This window comes from Carassius auratus, chromosome 17 (genome assembly GCF_003368295.1).
Source record: "Carassius auratus strain Wakin chromosome 17, ASM336829v1, whole genome shotgun sequence".
Lineage (NCBI taxonomy): Eukaryota > Metazoa > Chordata > Actinopteri > Cypriniformes > Cyprinidae > Carassius > Carassius auratus.
The window spans coordinates 11512764-11531269 of record NC_039259.1 but is presented as its reverse complement, the minus strand read 5'-3'; the positions used below and the strand labels follow the sequence as shown (position 1 = coordinate 11531269).

The 18506-nt window shown below is 36.0% G+C and overlaps 1 protein-coding gene across 4 annotated transcripts in view; it reads right to left on the bottom strand.

Moving 5' to 3' along the window:
- LOC113117265 (alpha-(1,6)-fucosyltransferase-like) overlaps window positions 1–18506 on the bottom strand; it is an 86989-nt gene that overhangs the window by 16066 nt on the left and 52417 nt on the right. For all 4 annotated transcript variants that reach the window (XM_026285815.1, XM_026285813.1, XM_026285812.1 and 1 more), the window contains one exon: window positions 13139–13647. In XM_026285815.1, the coding sequence (XP_026141600.1) occupies window positions 13139–13341 (203 nt within the window). In that variant the 5' untranslated portion in view covers window positions 13342–13647. The remainder of the gene's footprint in view (window positions 1–13138; window positions 13648–18506) is intronic.

Below are 18506 nucleotides of genomic sequence, written 5' to 3'. Positions count from 1 at the left end.
GACACATCACCTGAAGTGTTATGCTTCATTAGGCGCCAGATGAACAGGTACAACAAATACAAGAATGAATGAGTTGAATTGAAGAAACAATGAATTTTAACTATATTAAGATATTGCTACCCTTTTACATGTATTAGTGAATAGGATTGTTGTGTGACTCATCTCTTCTCATCTACTGCACTGCTTGTTTATTGGACTAATGATGCCTTGAATTGCATTCCTAGGGAACTGTAATATTCTCCTAGAAGCTCAGGCAGGTAGTGGTCACACTAAGAGACCACAAACCTCACAAACAGCGACATGACTCTACAAATTCAAATACACATAATATTTAGAAATGTTTAAGAACTAAATTTTACAGAAATCTTAAGATCTATTTTTCATTACTCTAGTCCTATTTTTTCTTTTAACATTTACGTTTACATTTAATCATTTAGCAGACACTTTTATCCAAAGCAACTTACAAATGAGAACAATAGAAGCAGTCAGGTCAACAAGAGAACAACAACAGTATACAAGTGCCATGACAAGTCTCAGTTAGTCTAGTACTGAACGACTTCTGGAGGGCAAATATGATTTAACCAGTGAGTTTAGGTAAGTTGGTGTCATGCCAGTGGTCGTCTTGTAGGCAAGCATCAGTACCTTTAATTTGATGCGAGCGGCTATTGGTAACCAGTGTAACCCGATGAGGAGAGGAGTAACATGAGCTTTTTTTGGCTCATTGAAGACAACCCATTCTGGATCAATTGCAGAGGCTTGATAGTACATGCAGGAAGTCCCGCCAGGAGAGCATTATAATAGTCCAGTCTGGAGAGAACGAGCTTGGACAAGAAGTTGGGTGGCTTGCTCTGACAGGAAGGGTCTAATCTTCCTGATGTTGTATAAGGCAAATCTGCAGGACCAGGTCGTTGTAGCAATATGGTCTGTGAAGCTTAACAGATGATCCATCATAACTCCTAGGTTTTTGGCTGTCCTCGAAGGAGTAATGGTTAATGAACCCAGCTGTATAGAGAAGTTGTGATGAAGCAATGGGTTAGCTGGAATCACCAGGAGTTCTGTCTTCGTAAGGTTAAGCTGAAGGTGATGGTCAATCATCCAGCTAGAAATGTCACTTAGACATTTCTAGCTGGATGAATGACCATCTCCTTCAGCTTAACCTTTTTTTTTTTTTTTTTATGGCCTTTAATTTTGAAAAGTGAAATTAAAATGTTTTGTATAAATACAAGGACACCGTGGCTATTATATTTAAGTTGCAAAACGTCGGGCAAAGCAAACAATAGTTTGGAGTGGCAGTGAAAAAAAAAAAAAGGTGCAAGTTGCATGGTGGTTGTGCATTCAGTGTAGACAGATCACTGTTGCATTGACGTTGCATGCATACAATGAAGAGGATTTTTTTGTTTTAGGCAAAAATAAATAAATATAGATAAAACAAACCTTTTGTGTTTTAGGCGAATAATAAGCCATGTAAAATAAAATAAAATAAACATTTTGTGTTTAAGTTGGATAATAAGCCATGCAAATAATAAATAAATATAAATAACCCTACAATAAAATGGCATTAGCATTTATACAATAATAATAATAAGAAATAATTGAACATGTTTTTATATTTTTACGTTTTATATTTTAGGGGTCTCCAAATAACTCCTATGAGAGACACAAACAAACAAACACACACACACACACGAGGGGACGAGCATCAGAGAGCTCAGTTCTCCCCTTTTTCTCATGCACAGCTCTGTGTCCTTGCAGTGGGTTTGTAGTGGAAATCTGAGCCGTATTCGAAATGTGTTTGACGTGAATGGAAAGCATTGTGGAAAAACTGCCTCATCTAAAAGAGAGAGAGAGACAGCGATAGAGAAACAGAGAGGGAGGAAAAATGAGGATAGGGCAGCAGAAGTCTTATCTGAGAAGAGAGGGATGGAAATGTATTTGTGGGAAGGCGTGCATAGGGTTTTGAAATGGTAAACAACACATGCCCATTTCACCTGGATGCAAATGGTCATGTGGATATGAAAGACAGAAAGGGAAAAAGAAGGGTGGGCGAAACTGAAAATGAGGAGGGATGCTGGAATTGGAGGAAAATTGCGATGTCAAACATTTATGTCATTCTTGGCTGGTCAAGGACGAAATGAGAAGAGAGTGAGAAAAGAAAAAGAGAGAAGGGGTTTGTGTGTGAGTGTGTGTGTGTGTGTTTGTGAGAGAGAGAGAGAGAGAGAGAGAGAGAGAATCTTTGTGAGAAAGATGAAGGCCTTGAAGTGTCATATTTATGCGGTTTGTTAGGCGACATACTGAGTTAAAGACAACTTTGTTAAATGAATCCAAATTGATTTCTCATTAAGGCCAGAAAGAAACACACTCTACTCAAGTACACAAATGTAGACATTACTATATTATTAAGACTGTTTCAAAGAATATATTTTAGTTTAAAGGTGTTGTATGCACTTTTTTGACTCTACCAAAGCATAAACATACCAAAATATTTTTGCAGATATTTAAGAAACATGCTAAGTTAACTTGTTTATCTGCAAAACAATTCTACAGTCAGTTATTCTACTTTGAAAATGTAGAATATTCATTGTCAAGTGCGCTCGTTTCTTTATTTGTGTCGTCAATCTGGCAACCTGCATGTGCGTCAAGTCTGAGGAGAAAAAGAAACCCTCTCCAATATTTTGAATTTGGACTACGATACCCAGTTTAACCACTTGGTGTCAATCCTACATGCAGCACTTCTAAATTTATTTTGTTTATTTCACTGGTATTTTTATTACATATAGCTACTCTTAAAGCAAGCACTCCTCAAAAAATTTAATAAAAACATTTTACAAATTATTTGATACAGTATGTGGATTGCTATATTTTCTGGGTGCATTCCATTTAAAAGTTTTTATACCCTGCCTTCTCACACTAACTTCCCTCCATCTTGGGAACGCACTTCCACAATGACTGCAGGGATTCCCTCGAGAGGAAATGTTTAGGGAAGTTCACAGAATGTACTGTATGTCTAAAGCGAATCGTATTGCAGTAGAATTTGTATAGCTACAAGTATTTATGTTCATGTATACTACCGTTTAAAAGTTTGGGGTCAGTAAGATTTTAAATGTTTTTGGCACAAGTCTCACCAAGGCTGCATTTAGTAGATCAAAATAAAATACAGTACAAAGAGTAATAGTTTGACATATAACCTTTTTTCTGTTTTAATATTTTAAAATGCAATTTATTCCTGTGACGACAAGGCTTAATTTTTCAGCATCCATTACTTTAGTCTCACATGATCTCACTTAATCATACAGTTTACTGATTTCTTGTTTAATAAACGTATCTTAATATAATGATTGTTGGAAACAATTGTGCTGCTTAATATTTTTTGTAGAAACTATGATAATTGTTTTCCAGGGTTATCTGATATATAGAAAGTTCAAAAGAACCTTAATATTTTTTAGTCTTTTTGACCAATGAAATCATAAATTTTGCCGAATAAACATATTCATTTCTCTGTTCTTACTGCGTAAAACCTCAACACCCTGTCTAAAATGACATTTTTGTTGATGTAATCAATACCCTGTCTGATTTTTACTATCCAATCAAATCTCACACTGAATTATTTGCCACTAAATATGCAGTTTCCCCTAAAGATGGAAAGATTGCAGATGGAATTTCTTGTTGTCATTTAGACTGCCACAGCAAACACAGTCCTGACACACAGTTTAAAAACTCAAAACTCCCAAACTGTCCACAAACTGTGAGAAACAGTAAATGGCCTTCTCATGAAGCCAGTAACAACTTTTCAATCGAACTCCCTTCTCTGTCTTTCCCTTTTAGTCCTTCTCACACATCACCTGTCCTCAGAAACCTGAGCTTCATTATGTGGCATTACATAACCAGCAATCATCAGCTAATGAGGCCACATCACTCACAGCAGGGGCAGAGAGAAACATTTAGCAACACACCAGGTTTTGAGAACGGCTGTCAGAGAAGTGTGATGGAAATCCCACGAGGCCTCATGTTTTCTGCAGACGCTGAACCCTTGCGAGATGTTTTACTGTGGCAGCCCACTTTGTACCGAAGTACCAAAATAGGAAACACACACTTACACAAACGCAGACAAGATGAAAATAAGTGTGAAAACGGAAAGTGGAAGATGCAGAAAACTGTCACACTTGGGCGAAAGTACCAACAGCTTGCTGTGGGCTACGGTTTTGACCTTCTATGAGAAAATCTCAGAGTGACGAGAGTTGCTGGTGAGCTAGCAAACACTCAGACAGACAGTCAACCTCTTCAGTCATTATTGACGAATTGGATAATGTTTTGTGTAACACTTGGGTGTGTAGGTGTGTGTGCGACACTAATATAGATGTACTGAACAAGAACTGGATGATGCCACTAAATGACTGCTGTTACACTATGACTGAATGACTGTCAAGTGTATTGAGTAATGTGATGTAGTGGCATAATGTGTAATGTGATGTAGTGGCGAAAGCTCAGGATTTGTATCTGGATGGTTGCTGGTTTAAACCCTGTATGGAGTGAGCTGAGAGCCATCGTCAAACTGAGTAAAGCACTTAACCCTAGGTGACTCCGGAGGGATTGTCCCTGTAATAAGTTCATGGTGGTGTTCCACGGCACCATTGTGTTGAAGCTGCTGAAATCCATTTGTGTGGTTCTTCTTGTGTGGTGAAAGATAAATATAGATAGAAAAACATTGAAAACTTTGATTGCTTGGCCTACTCTCAAATATCACTGTGAACATTACTGAAGGCTGAACTGTGCTAATGTACAGATATTTGCCTCAATCTGTAGTCTCGATGAGTCAGTTAGTTGCTGGAAGTCTAAGCCAGTCTGTAGATTCTGGGCAGCTGAAGTTGACATATTACACAGAAAATCGAGTAGTGTATGATGAGCACAGACTTTTCCTAAACGAAACCATAAAAAAAGGATTTTTTGTCTGCTTCAAAATATGATTTCATCCATTAGGAGGATACAAAACATGTTTGACATCTACTAGCAAAGTGTGTTGTGTTTGGAACAAATTGCAAGTGTGATAGTGTGTGATCCTCAGTTATAATGTATGGTGCCCCAAAAAACATGATATATTTGAATTCACCACACAATTCCCTGTCACATGCCCTTTGACTCATGCTTAAAAGTATTGTTCAACCAAAAAATTAAATTCTGTAATGATTTACTCAATCTTATGTCATTCTAAACCTGTATGACTGTATTTATTCTGTGCAAAATGAATGTTTTTTATTTGTCTATACAATGACAGTCAGTGGGATCAAAAAATTACCTTGGAGACCCTATTGGTTTACATTGTATGGACACAGCACACACACACACACACACACACACACATACTGCAACAAATAACTTATTTTGTGTTTTACATTAACAATTAAGCAATATGAAATCAATTGTTTTTTAATCAAATGTTCATTAGCCCTTACATAAACTGAACTGAGAACAAAAACTAAGAAAACTGTGTCATGTCATACTTATCCACAGATAACAATCCTTATCATTTTAACTATATGACATTTTTGATATTATATTGTAATGACTAGGGCTGGGTACCGAACTTCGATGCCTTAATGGTACTGAACGAAAAACTTTGATACTATGAGTATTGAAAAATTATTTATCTTTCGGTGCCAAATTTCGGTTCCAAAAGCCAAGTGGCTGTTTTTTTTTTTGCCAAGTGGCTGTGTCTGTGTGTGCTTGTAGCATATGTGCATGTAAGGACATACATTTTCGGTGATTTGCTGTCCACCACACGTAACGTGCGGGGGAAGATTTCTGAAAATACTTGCAGTCACACAACACAAGTGTAGTTGTTTCTTCTAAAAACGTTTCCGTTTTACAATGCCAAAGAGGTCAAAAGTGTGGCTACACTTTATAAAAGTCAGCAAAGTGCAACATATGCGATAAGAGTATTACAACCAAAGCCGGCAATACCACCAATTTAATGAAACATTTGTTTGGATGAGTGTTTTGCCCTCCCTCCCTGTTTAGTTTGGTCTACTCCATTGCGTATCTTGAAACACGCCCCCTTTCACGTCGTCTAAAAAACAGAAAGAGAGAGACAGATTTATCCGGAACAGCGAATTTCTCTAAGCAGTAGGCCACTGTATACGTTCACTTAAAACATAACTGACTGTGTTTATGATAATTCTTGCTGAGACAATTATTTTGATATAATTGTGTGTGTATGTGTTCATTCAGAAGTTACGATATGCGAAAGATGAATTCATTCTATGTACGCGCATTGTTTGAAATACTGCTCGCAGCGCGTGCTTTGAATGAGTGAGCGCAAGCTCCGAACGTGCGCAAATTGTGTAAAATGCTTGAATCAGCAATATTTAGAAACAAGTGCAAACGATCAGCTACGATCCGTTTCACCCCTTCAAGCGTGTGAACAACGCGAATTAAGTTAGGAATTTTACATCACTATTCACGATAGCCCATCGGACTGGAAAAAAACAATAGCCCCGGGACGTTGGGCTAACGATTTTGCAAGCCCTGCACCTCAGATCTATCCAGTTTGTGAAACACTGGTTTCAACACTGGTTTCGTTAAACAAAATAAATAATTATTTGAAAAGATTGACTCAAAAGAATCATCGGTTAAGATTATCCAAAGATTATCTATTATTGAACATCTCGTATGAATTAAGATTTCAAGTTCATCTGTAAAGCACATAAAGTGATCGTTTGAGTTTATAAACTTCTATTTCATGAATGATTCGTATGGATCTGCTAACTGAATGCAAAGTGTGAGTTCTAGAAGAATGTTTGTGTCTTGATGAGCATGTATCCCTCACTAGGAGTCGCTAAATGAACAGCTGCTGTTCTTTTTTTTTTCAACGGAGGATCAGTTGCCCTATTGGTTAAAATCCCCAAACTGTTTACTTAAATATTAAATTAATAAATGACATCAAAACAGGGGCGTTTGTGTTAATGATGTGGTGGGCTGCTGTGGGCCAGAAAGTCCAGGGCAACATTTTGGTCCCAGTCCGCCCCTGAATGGTACACCCCTATCCAAAAAGCACAACCAGTTGTATTAATAATGTTATCCTGAGTGTTAAGTGTTACCAGAATTTGTTTTGATTAAGGTGAAAAATAAAAGTTTTGTGTTTAATGTATTTGTGTTGATGTTGAAATGGATTTTAAAACATATGGTATCGAAAAAAGTATCGTTAGGAACCGGTATTCGAAACTGAGGTATCGAAATTGGCACCGGATCGAAAGATTTTGAACAATACCCAGCCCTAGTAATGACAGTTAAATTAACAATATATTAACAATGATAGCTGAATTCATAGTTGATAAATGTGTTTAACATGATTTATTCTAGTTAAAATATGGATACCAGGCAAGAACTTAAATAACTTATATTTTCATAAGGGCAAGTTCAAAGTGAAATAAGTGCTTTAAAGGCTGGACCTTCATGAATTATGGAGGAAGCTGTCAGTTTTCCTTGTGTAAAATCTCCTCTGTTCTACGGATCTTTGATTGCAGGAGAAAAAAAAAAACACTGCCTTTGTTTGCCTTTAGAAATCTCAACAGGTGACTGCACATCAATAATTAAAGGCCTGATGAAAGGAAAACAATATCTGTTATGGAGTCCCAACTCACTGCAGAAAATTTTAACCCTATATAAATTAGGTGTTAATTAGTGTTAATTAATTAAAATTGTTGTTACTATACTGTAAGTAAATTTGAAGTCAATGCTATACTGTTCAATCTGCATTTCAATGGAATAAAATAGGCAATGTTTTCGGTAATTGTACTTATTTGTACAATACAATAACAATGTCACCATGGTTTAGGTACAATGTTCTGCTAAATCCCTAGTCTATGGGTGTGTGTGTGTGTGTGTGTGTGTGTGTGTTTGTAATGCCAATGGCTGCCTGTGTTTGTGTTTGCAAATGATGTGGTTCTTAAAAGTGCACATCTGAGACCTGAATTTGTAACTGGCATTTGTTGCACAAATCTGAGTAGGACCTGGAATAAGTGTGTTTTTACCTTTACAAATGACTACTGGTGGTGCGGAATAGTTTGTTTTGGACATTTCTCAATTTGAGTTGTGTGTGGGAAACTTATATCAGAGCTAATTACAGTTTGATGTTTTTTATTAATGCTGCACCAAAGAGAGAGGTCAAATAAAAGACCAAGTCTAAACCCGAGTAATTAGTCTCATTTGGAAGTGACTAATTGACTGTCACTGAATCCAGAGTTCACAGTCTCAGTGGTGATGTATTGCGAGGTAGGGATCTTGTGCTGTTACTGGCTCCTAGATTACATTTGCATGGCCTCTAAGCAGGATTTATTGGCTGGACAGCCAAGTATTGAAATCAAATCAAAATTTGACTTTTCTAGACAACAATGAGAATAAATGGAGAGCAAAGTGAACAAAGATCCCCAAAATTCTGCAAACAAAAGTTAGAGATATGATTCATATGAACTCCTAAATATCAATAATATATCTGTGATATGCCATCAATATTCCTTTTATACCTATACACATCAGACAAGCTTCTATTTTTATTTCTCCCAAGGAATTTTATGAGAAACATCTGAGACCTGAATTTGTATCTGGCAATTCCATTAAATCTCCTGAGGGATGAAAGAGCAATAAACCTTTAACTCTGGGCACCATAAAAACACAGACGCAAGCTCTAAAAGTATAGATTTGCTGCTGATAAAGAATCAAAATTTGATGCTATTGACCCTTAAATGCATACCTCAGTTCTTTAGTGACCAGCGTCATCATTCACTATCCTCTCCCTCCTTATTTTTTATAGTTCGACATAAATTTTCTTAGTATCCCTTTAGTATTTTCTTAGTATTTAATTTTTTTGTTGTTGTTGTAAAAAGTGTGTAGGCACCAAGGTGTGCAATAGTCTAAGTATATTTGCTCTGCCCAATAATATTTACATTTCTGATGACTGAATATAAGACTGACAGACTGCAACTGCAACAGTTTGTTTTAAAAATCCGTGGTGAACTATCCCTCTAACTATTATAATCCATTAACTACATAGTAACTATTCATTTTGGGTGAACTATCCCTTTGAATGTAAATTCAGACAAACACAGATGGTCTTGCACATGCTGGCACATGTCTTGGCTAGAAAAGTTTGTGTCATCATAAAAATATAAATATATGCTCTTATCATGAAAAACATCAGCTTTATCAGCCAAAGTCCATCTCCACCCATATTCTTTCTTGCTTTTTTACTTTCCCCTGCACATAAATGCGCACAAACCGAGGAAGGAGATGAACCACTCCTGTAAAATCAATCAGAGAAATAACACCAACATAACTCGGCAACTTGAAAAATAGGAACACAAGGAACAGAACTGAGAACACCAATGGATCATCCATAATGAACAAGACATGACAAAGAAAGAGTGACACACAAGAGCTATACACCTTGATGCTTAGCACAAATTACAGGAGAAAAAAAATCCATTAAACTGTAAACAATCACCTAAACTTTAGCTCATGAATGCAAATGGTACAATATGGTGACGTTATTCCACTCACCCTTCAGAGCAACCTTATAATTTTAAACCATTTTTTTTGGCCAAATCGATTACTGATTACACTGTAGGAATACATGTCTAAGTTTTTGATAGTGGTATAAGCTGTTTATGTACTTGTTATTGATATCTTCAATATGCATCTGCATAAGCTAGACCAACATGAAAAATAGTGTGATTTTAAAAAAAAAGCTACATTTATCATACCATTATTGCCAGATATTTTTGCAGACAGAAATAATGTTATCAAAACAACTATTTGGCGATTTTCCCATTCAAGTGTATAGTATTTGCATGACTGCCTGGTGGCCTTACCAAAATGGTCTCTAAATAAACCAGCTTGCCTTAAGGTATGGTCACATTAAGGTCAGTTGTGTTTTGTAAATAGTGTACTTATTTATTAAGCACAGCTCACACAGATTTCTGTGGCTCAACTCAGCTAACTTAAATGTCCAAATTGAACAAAATCCTATTTCAGGCATATTTGGACACAGGGTTAGTACAGTCTATGTGGATGAAGGAATGTCATCATCGCAGTCTGGTGGCCAGCTTTTAATCTGTACAGATACAACTCATCAGTAAAGCTGTCCCAGCACTGCTGTGTGTAAGTGAGTGTGTATGAGAGATGTAAGTGTCTGTTAGTGCTTGAGTCATACACCTTCTCTTCCATCAGACTTCTCCTTCTGGATCAATCACAGCACCATCTTTGGCCTGCCTCGTCACTCATACACATATCTGCCGAACAAGCCTCTATGTGTGCGTTATACGCTTTTTCATTTACACAGGAGTCAATATAAAAGCACGATGAAGCATCAGTGGGCTCTAATGGGGAATTGCGGTGTGTGTGTGTGCATGTATCAGTGCCTGATAATTCCCACAGGAAGTGCTTAATGAAAGACTGACAGCGCTGATACTGTACTGTGTCTGAGCGATAGGAGGAGAACAAATCGTTTCAATTCATTAGGACTGCACATGTTCATATATTTCAAATAACACTCTCTCCATCCTTTTCTACTTTGAGCAGCAAGCACACACACATACTCACCCTTAAGAGTCAATTATCACTATGCAAACAATTCATCAGAATTCAAAATCAGGAGTTCACTACACCAGAGCTACTGTAAACACATCATCTCTAATAAAAGAGAAGCTTTAAATAAGAGTTTTGGGCGGTTACTAGGGATGTGAATCTTGACAAATCCATTCACGATTTACTGGTTTTGGAATACCATTGAGACTATACTATAAGTAATATCAGACAAGCAATAGTGAAGTGGATTCTGACTGTTTGTTAAGATATTCAGCAAAACAGTACAACAGTGACGATTGGCCATTGGCGGCGAACGACAGTCGGGCTAGTATGTGTGGTGTGTCCAACTCATCACCCTATATCAGTCTGTCTGTGATGTCAGTAAAGTCTAGCTAGAGACTTTGTATTGAAACAACACTTTTAATGCTTTTCATTGTCCATACCGCAGTTGTTTTAATCATTTATAATTGTCTGGAGCATGAAATAAGTAGCTGAGAAATACTTCACTGAAACTAACTGCAGATGAAAAAAAAGCATTGCTTCAAAACTTTCACATAGCCTTTTTCTGAAAATCATACAACAGTATAATCACAAGTATGTGTTTATGTTATGCAAAAACCTTTTAACAAATCTGTTGTTCCTAGGATTGTTAACATGTGTGCAGGAAGTAGGATGTCCTGTTTCCTCTTTTTGTTTATGGGAAGCTGATTTTCATACAATATTTAGAGTAAAAGTCTTTCTTATGGTGCTGATGTGTCCAAAACCTTTCAGTGACCTTTACCAAGATTTTGGTGACTTTTGGTAGCATTAGCAACTGACTAGTTCTGAAAGTCATATTTGATTGTGGCTCTACAGAGTGGGTCTCTAAAAACACCAGTGTTTACAGGTAAAGTAAATTAATATTTAATGTCTTGCATGCATCAATTATTTAGCTTTTTATTATTATTTGACAAAGTATTAGTTTTGTATACAACACATACATTCAAAGGGCAAATGACAAGTGATGACAAGTAACGAATTGGTTTACTTGTTAGTGTTTCAAACATACATAAAAAGATAATAAAAAATGGTGCATACTGAACGGTTTATTAAAGAAAAATCTGATAAAAAATAACTATATATACAACCAAATGTTTGGAATAATTAATACAGTATAATGTATAAGATGTCATGACCACATCTTAGTGAAATACACGGTGCACACAAGTTTGCACACACAGCACATATACGCATGCATATATACACACATTTAGATGACAATGGCAGGCAGGTGAACTTTGAAGAAGCCTGTTTGCATCTGTCGATTATACAAGGTGTCCTGAAGGGCAATGATCATTTAACTAGCAAAGCAGCTCAAATTTAGCCCAATGGCTGTCTGTCAAATTCCACAGTGCATGACAGGAAGTGACTAGTGCAAGCCTGACCATACAAGACTATTGGCTGATGAGGACCCATCATAACCCAGCAAGTGTAAATACAAGACCAACAGAATTACAACTGTAACTGTCCTTAAATGTAGTGTTATGGTGAATTTGCTACAAATTGGTGATTTAATGTCAGTACGCAACTACTCACTACCTACTGGGAGGGTTTTACCATGCTGAAAATACTGGAAAGCTGTCAGCAAGCTAAAACACAGCACCTCGTTTCCTATCTAAAGTATTGCAAATCTCAACTGCTTGATTGTTTCTTTCACTGCAGAATGTAAATTATATTATCATCCAGTTCCAATCTTCTAAATGTAAAAGCAATAAGATATTAGGATATCATTAACATTGAAAACCATATTTTTTGTAAAACTGCTTTGAAACAATATATATCATGAAAAGTGCGATGCAAATAAAAAACATCTTCTTGTTACTTTTACTTTTACTTTTTAAAATGTTACTTTTAAAAACCCCCAACAAGAATAGACTAGTTGACCAATTAACTAGTGTTTGTCGACTGACTAGTCAACAATCTTGCCTGATTCTAGAATAAACTGTAGTGATAAAATAGAGAAAAGGAAGAACTGAGCGCATTTTACAAAAAAAACAAAAAACAAAAAAAGCTTATGGTCAGTGTTGTCATTGTTAAACTAAAAACTATTCAAAATCATTTTAATTAATTGAAATAAAAACATATGAAATCTTAACTTTAAAAAAACATATGAAATCTTAACTTTAAAAAAACATAACTGAATGTTGTTTTGGCAACTAACTGAACAAGTTACGGTAGTTAAAGTAGTACAGTTATTAAAACTGGAGATGGCTAAAATTAAAAATAAAGCTAAAGATAAATAATTAAAATAAAAATGACAAAAAGCACATAACAAAATCAGTAAAACAAACTAAAATGTAAACTAAAATAAAATATTGGGACAACATGCCATAAATATAGCATTTTCTGATTTTTGTGGAGGAAGATCATAATCCAGCTAACATATCACATATTAGACTTCACAAACCTGTTGGCCTGCGGGCTATTGCAGTAGATATCCCAAATTATACTGGCAGTCCAAATAACTCACATCTGAAAACAAACCCTAAAGAAAAATTTATAATAGAAAAAAAAAATCACAAACCTTAGAGTCTCTGCCATGCGTCTCAGATCTTCATTCTGCTGTTTCAGCCTTTCCAGCTTGGCAAGGATCTTGGAGAGCTCTCTGCTGGACCGTTCTGGATTCTCGCTGTCCTTCACGAGGTGACCCCCGATGTAGAAAAGCAGCGTGCCCCAGGCCAGCAGCACCAGCATAATCCAGCGCCACGAGCCCGTCCACGGACGCATGGCGCCTAGTGCTGCCCAGCGCACACTCTCCTTTCACAACACAGGACTTTGAGGCATACTCAGCTCAGCGGCAGCGCACCACCTCGGGGCTCCTCCAGAGCGGAAGGGGGACGTCGGAGGTCGCTGGGTCTTGCTTGTGTGTGCACTTAGAGGCTTGGAGGTTATATCATGGCAGCGGCCCCTTTGCAGAGAATGGGCGGATGGTTTCGAGGTCCCTTGAGACTTCACTTATGAGACTTCACTTCAGCGAACCGATGGCTCTGATGAGTTCTTATTCCTCTAGGGCCTCTGCAAGGGATTCTGGTCCTGTAAAAACACAGCGTGTATGATCAGTGAGATGATAGGACATACTTGCGTTATCTTCAAGAGATTAAGGCATAAGTGAGGTATAAGATTGTCTACCATCTCTGTCTGTTCCTCCATATACATACATATATATACATATATATATATATATATATATATATATATATATATATATATATATATATATATATAATAAAACTGGACTGAGCTCAACTGTTAATGAGGATTACAGTGAACTCAAGGAGTAAACAGAGAAAGTTAGTGGTGAAGTCAGCACACAGTGAAAGGGCACATATCAAAGAAAAGAGAAATTCCAGATATAAAGAAAATAAAACTATTTTTAAACAAATAATGTTGTTTATGTTTTATATTAATTATGCCATTTATGTGAGGTTCCAAATCGCATGTAAGCATAAAGGGAAATACCAATGACACAGGGAACAACTGCACATCAATGTATCACTTCATAGTAGAGGAAGTAGAGAAGAAAAATTCCCATTTAGTCATTGCACACCACTATAGCAAACCAAAAATAATGTTTGACTTGTTACAATGGCATGGGTTAACATATAATAACAAACATTCAATAACATATAATAAAATTCTTTTAAAAACACACATATAGTGTGTATGTATACAATTCACTATATATATATATATATATATATATATATATATATATATATAGTATAGACACACACACACACACACACACACACACACACAGCACAATGCAAAAGGCTTGTTATTTACCGATACATTTTCAATTTTAAATCACTAAATTTAGAGTTTTGAGGTTTGAAAAAATGCATTTATTATAAAAAATATATATTATGCATACAAATAAGTATGTATATGTTTACATTTATATTGTCATTTATATTATATTTGTGTTTATTAACATTATGGATTACAAGTCATACAAAAATGTCACGGCTGAACAGATTTTGTTTAGCTCTCCTGTAGCTCAAAAAGTAGAGCATGGCACAAGCCAAGCCAAGCTCTATGGATTTGATTCCTAGGAAAGCAAGAAAAAACATTTAAATGTGTACCTTGAATGCAAAGTAAGTCGCTTTGGATAAAATTGCTTTGGATCCAAATGCATAAATCTGAACTTCCAAAGAAATCTCCCGCAAAGAATGACATGTAATCTGGAAGTAATATCTATAGCATCACAGTTTTTCTAGACTGCCACGTTTAACTACTTTTCTTTCTCTCTTTTTTTTTTTTTGCATGCCAACTGAAAAGTAAGCCATGTGACAACAATGTTGCATTTTACAGTTTGAAATGTTTGAATAATGCATTCAGTTTCACATCATTTAAAAACAATGGTAGGCGATATGTAAGTAGACACTGCACTGTATGGGGAAACAGTGATCTAGTATTCCATGCACATTGACCACACATGCCATGCACTGGGGTATGTGTGTTTTCATGTGCATCCGGTGAAAACTTTATCTCATCGTGTTCAATTCAGACTGCAAACTCTGGCCAAATATAATTCCCCCCTCCCCCAACACACACACACACACACACACACACCGGGACTCTAGTTCAACTTGTGAATGCTTGTACATTAATTTATTGACTTAAATGAGCAATCACAGTCAAACTGCACTTGTATCACATTTTCAAGTTAATAAACCCTGCACACCCACAAGCGGCCACGGTCGTATCTTAAAAGTGAACCATTTACAGAGCTAAAATAATGTGCCACTCACTTGTGCATGTAAAACAAGCATGACGGACTGGGACTATCTGACAGATTGGGGAACGTGGGCACCGCTTATCCTTCATTATGAATGAGGGCGGAATATAGAGAGTCATTATAGATTCCTGCACGGAGCATATACAATGCATTATAGATTGCGGTGGTGTGTCAGGCCCGGTAATCAAAGGCTGCAGTGCGGGACTGAATCAATAGAGTGACCTTCTGCAAGTGTCTCAGTACAGCAGACCGCCAGCTATTTATGCACATCACTACTGCAGTCAACGGGGCACTACTACACAGAAACACAGGATTTACCCACAATCCTGGTGGCATACACTGAAATCAGCACAAAATCTAATGCATGAACTGCTGTCTAACCCATTAAAGATTTCTCGCTCTTTGGAAATTTAAATATATGTATACTCTCTAATGTTTACAATGAGAAGCTTACAACCGATCTGCCATGTTAACTTCTTAGAAAACTGCTCATCAATGTATAAATGGTGTAAAAAATTAAAATTTTAAATACCAATTTTCTATTTTAATATATTTTAACATGTATTTTATCCCCGTGATGGCCTAGCTACATCTTCATCTCAGTCTCATTTCATCATGACTCAAAAGTTCATTTTCAGTCTCACATGATCATTCAGAAATCATTCTAATATGCCGATTTGATGCTCAAGTAAGATTTCTTATTTTTATTGATGTAGAAAATAGCTTAATATTTTAAGGAAATTTTAACACATTCTTTTACAGGATTCTTTAATGAACATAAAGTTATAAAGAAAACCTTTATAACAATGTAAAAGTATCAACTGTCACTTTTTTATTAGTTTAATGCACCAGTCTCTTTAATTTTTACTGAAAAAGCAAGCAGCTCCACAGTAAAATCTAATAGAGTAAAAATCAAGCTTCTCAATATATATATATATATATATATATATATATATATATATATATATATATATATATATATATATATATATATATATATATTAATGGTTGCAATTGTGTTGCATCACACAGCATTGTTAGGACACTTTGTAGCAGTCAGTAATTTTCAGTCTTAGACATTAAAATGGACTTAAAGCAAAAACTAAACTGCTACAAAAGTGTATAATATGGCCAATATACATGGAGTCTGTTTACTTGATGTGTATAAAACAGTGAGTGACACATAATTTCTCCAGGGCAGAAGTGTGCAATGCAGGATGACATATCTCTTTGCTACACTAAATAAAGTGCCTCTTCAGCATGACATTCTACTTATTTAAACTTGTAATTAACTCACTGGGGTACACTGGGGTGGTGAAGCTGAGATTCCTAGCTTCATATGCAAACGTATATCACAGAGCGTCAGTGTAAGTACACACTCAACATCCTCATTACAGAAATGTCACCACTGACTGCTATTAGTCTTAGTTTTAAATGAGAAATGGGGAGCAAGTCATTAAAATACTGCAATAAAGCGAACGGGACGATTTGGTTCTGAAAAAGAAATAATCTGTAAACTGCACCGTCCCGCTTGGGTGCACCTCCCTTTACCCCGCTCCTACAGCTCATGAATAATTGAGATCTGCATAGTGACACAGCAGCGCACAGACAAGGACAGCAATAAATCCATAATTAATGCCTGCATTTATGAAAGCGCGCAGGGCTGAACAACAGCCTGCTCAGGTTAGGCTGGATTTCAGCAGGGTTTCATGTATCTTTCTTCCTCAACAGCAGATGAGAGGCAAACTCAGCTAGACTAAAATGGTTAGTGCCAAGGTTACTGTTAACAAAAAACTATTCTAAAAACCAAAAAAGTGAGAAAACAGTTTCTAAAAAAATTGCGATGTTTTAGAATAAGTGACAGATGTTTTCTTCTATATTGTGACATACAATTGAGTCAAAAAAATTTCATGAATCGTTCACAATAAGATCAATAATTTAGAAAATCTGGTTTTCTAGAACAGTATTTTTTTGTGAAAGTACTCAGAAAAAAACAAGAAATTACTATTTCCAACTATTATATATGGGTTTACTAATTTACTAAATAGAGCAAATTACTGTTGGAGTGCAATTCCAAAAAAAAAAAAAAATAATAATTAAAATTCCCCGCAGATGGGAGGGAAATTCTGTGGGTGTTTTTCTGACAATGCACACATTAAAAAACAGACACATCTTCATAATGATCAGCGCAATCTACCATGAGCAGTGGAGATTACCACCTGCTTTGCTTTTTGAGGTGTTCAATAATGACGCAAATACCAGTAATTTGGTGAACGCAAAAGTTAGTAAATCACATTGCGTGATTCATTTGAATATTCTCACCTAATAAATTTTGCGTCTGAAATAGAAACTCCTTCAAATGCATATTCAATAAGGTCAGGTGCAAGAATAACAACTGGTTTGCGCTGGCACAAGCTGTTAGTAATTCCGGTCATATATACAGTATAGAATTAATTGTATTAATTGGGAATCATTTTTCCACATGGTGAGACGTGTATTGATTTACTTTTGTGTTATATTGAGTAGACTTGTGGTGATACAATCCAATATTGATGTATCAGATAAGTATCAGATAAGCTTTAAAATTTTCATTTTTTTATTAAGATTTCCGTTATTTTTTTTTTTTACTCTCTCATTGACACACTGGGTTGGTTATGTGGATTTGGCACAATTTTAAACACAATTCAGTTGCACTTCAGTGATCTGTATCGATATGTAACACATTGCGATGTTGTTACCGATACCCAGTCCTAACATCAGCTTGTTCTTGTTGATGCTGCAGAAAACAAAGTCAGCTGATATAGCTGAGTAGCCATGCATGCAGTCATGCTACATTGACTTTCACCGTTAGGATTTTCATACATCAGCTTTTCAATGTGACATGAAAAAGAGTTGTACTGTCCACAACCTTTAAACGTCTGCAAACTGTTCTTAAAGGTGCTAGAAATGACAGACTTTTAAAGGCATAGTTTATCTGCATGTCATTCCAAAGCTGTATCACTGATTTCTTTCATTGTGACTCGTATTTTTTATTTTGTTTTACATTTCTCCTTTTGTAGCAAGAGAGAACATAAACAAATACAGATTTTTCATATTTGGAAGAACTGCTCCTTTAAAATGCTAAATAACAACAATTTAAAATACTTATCGA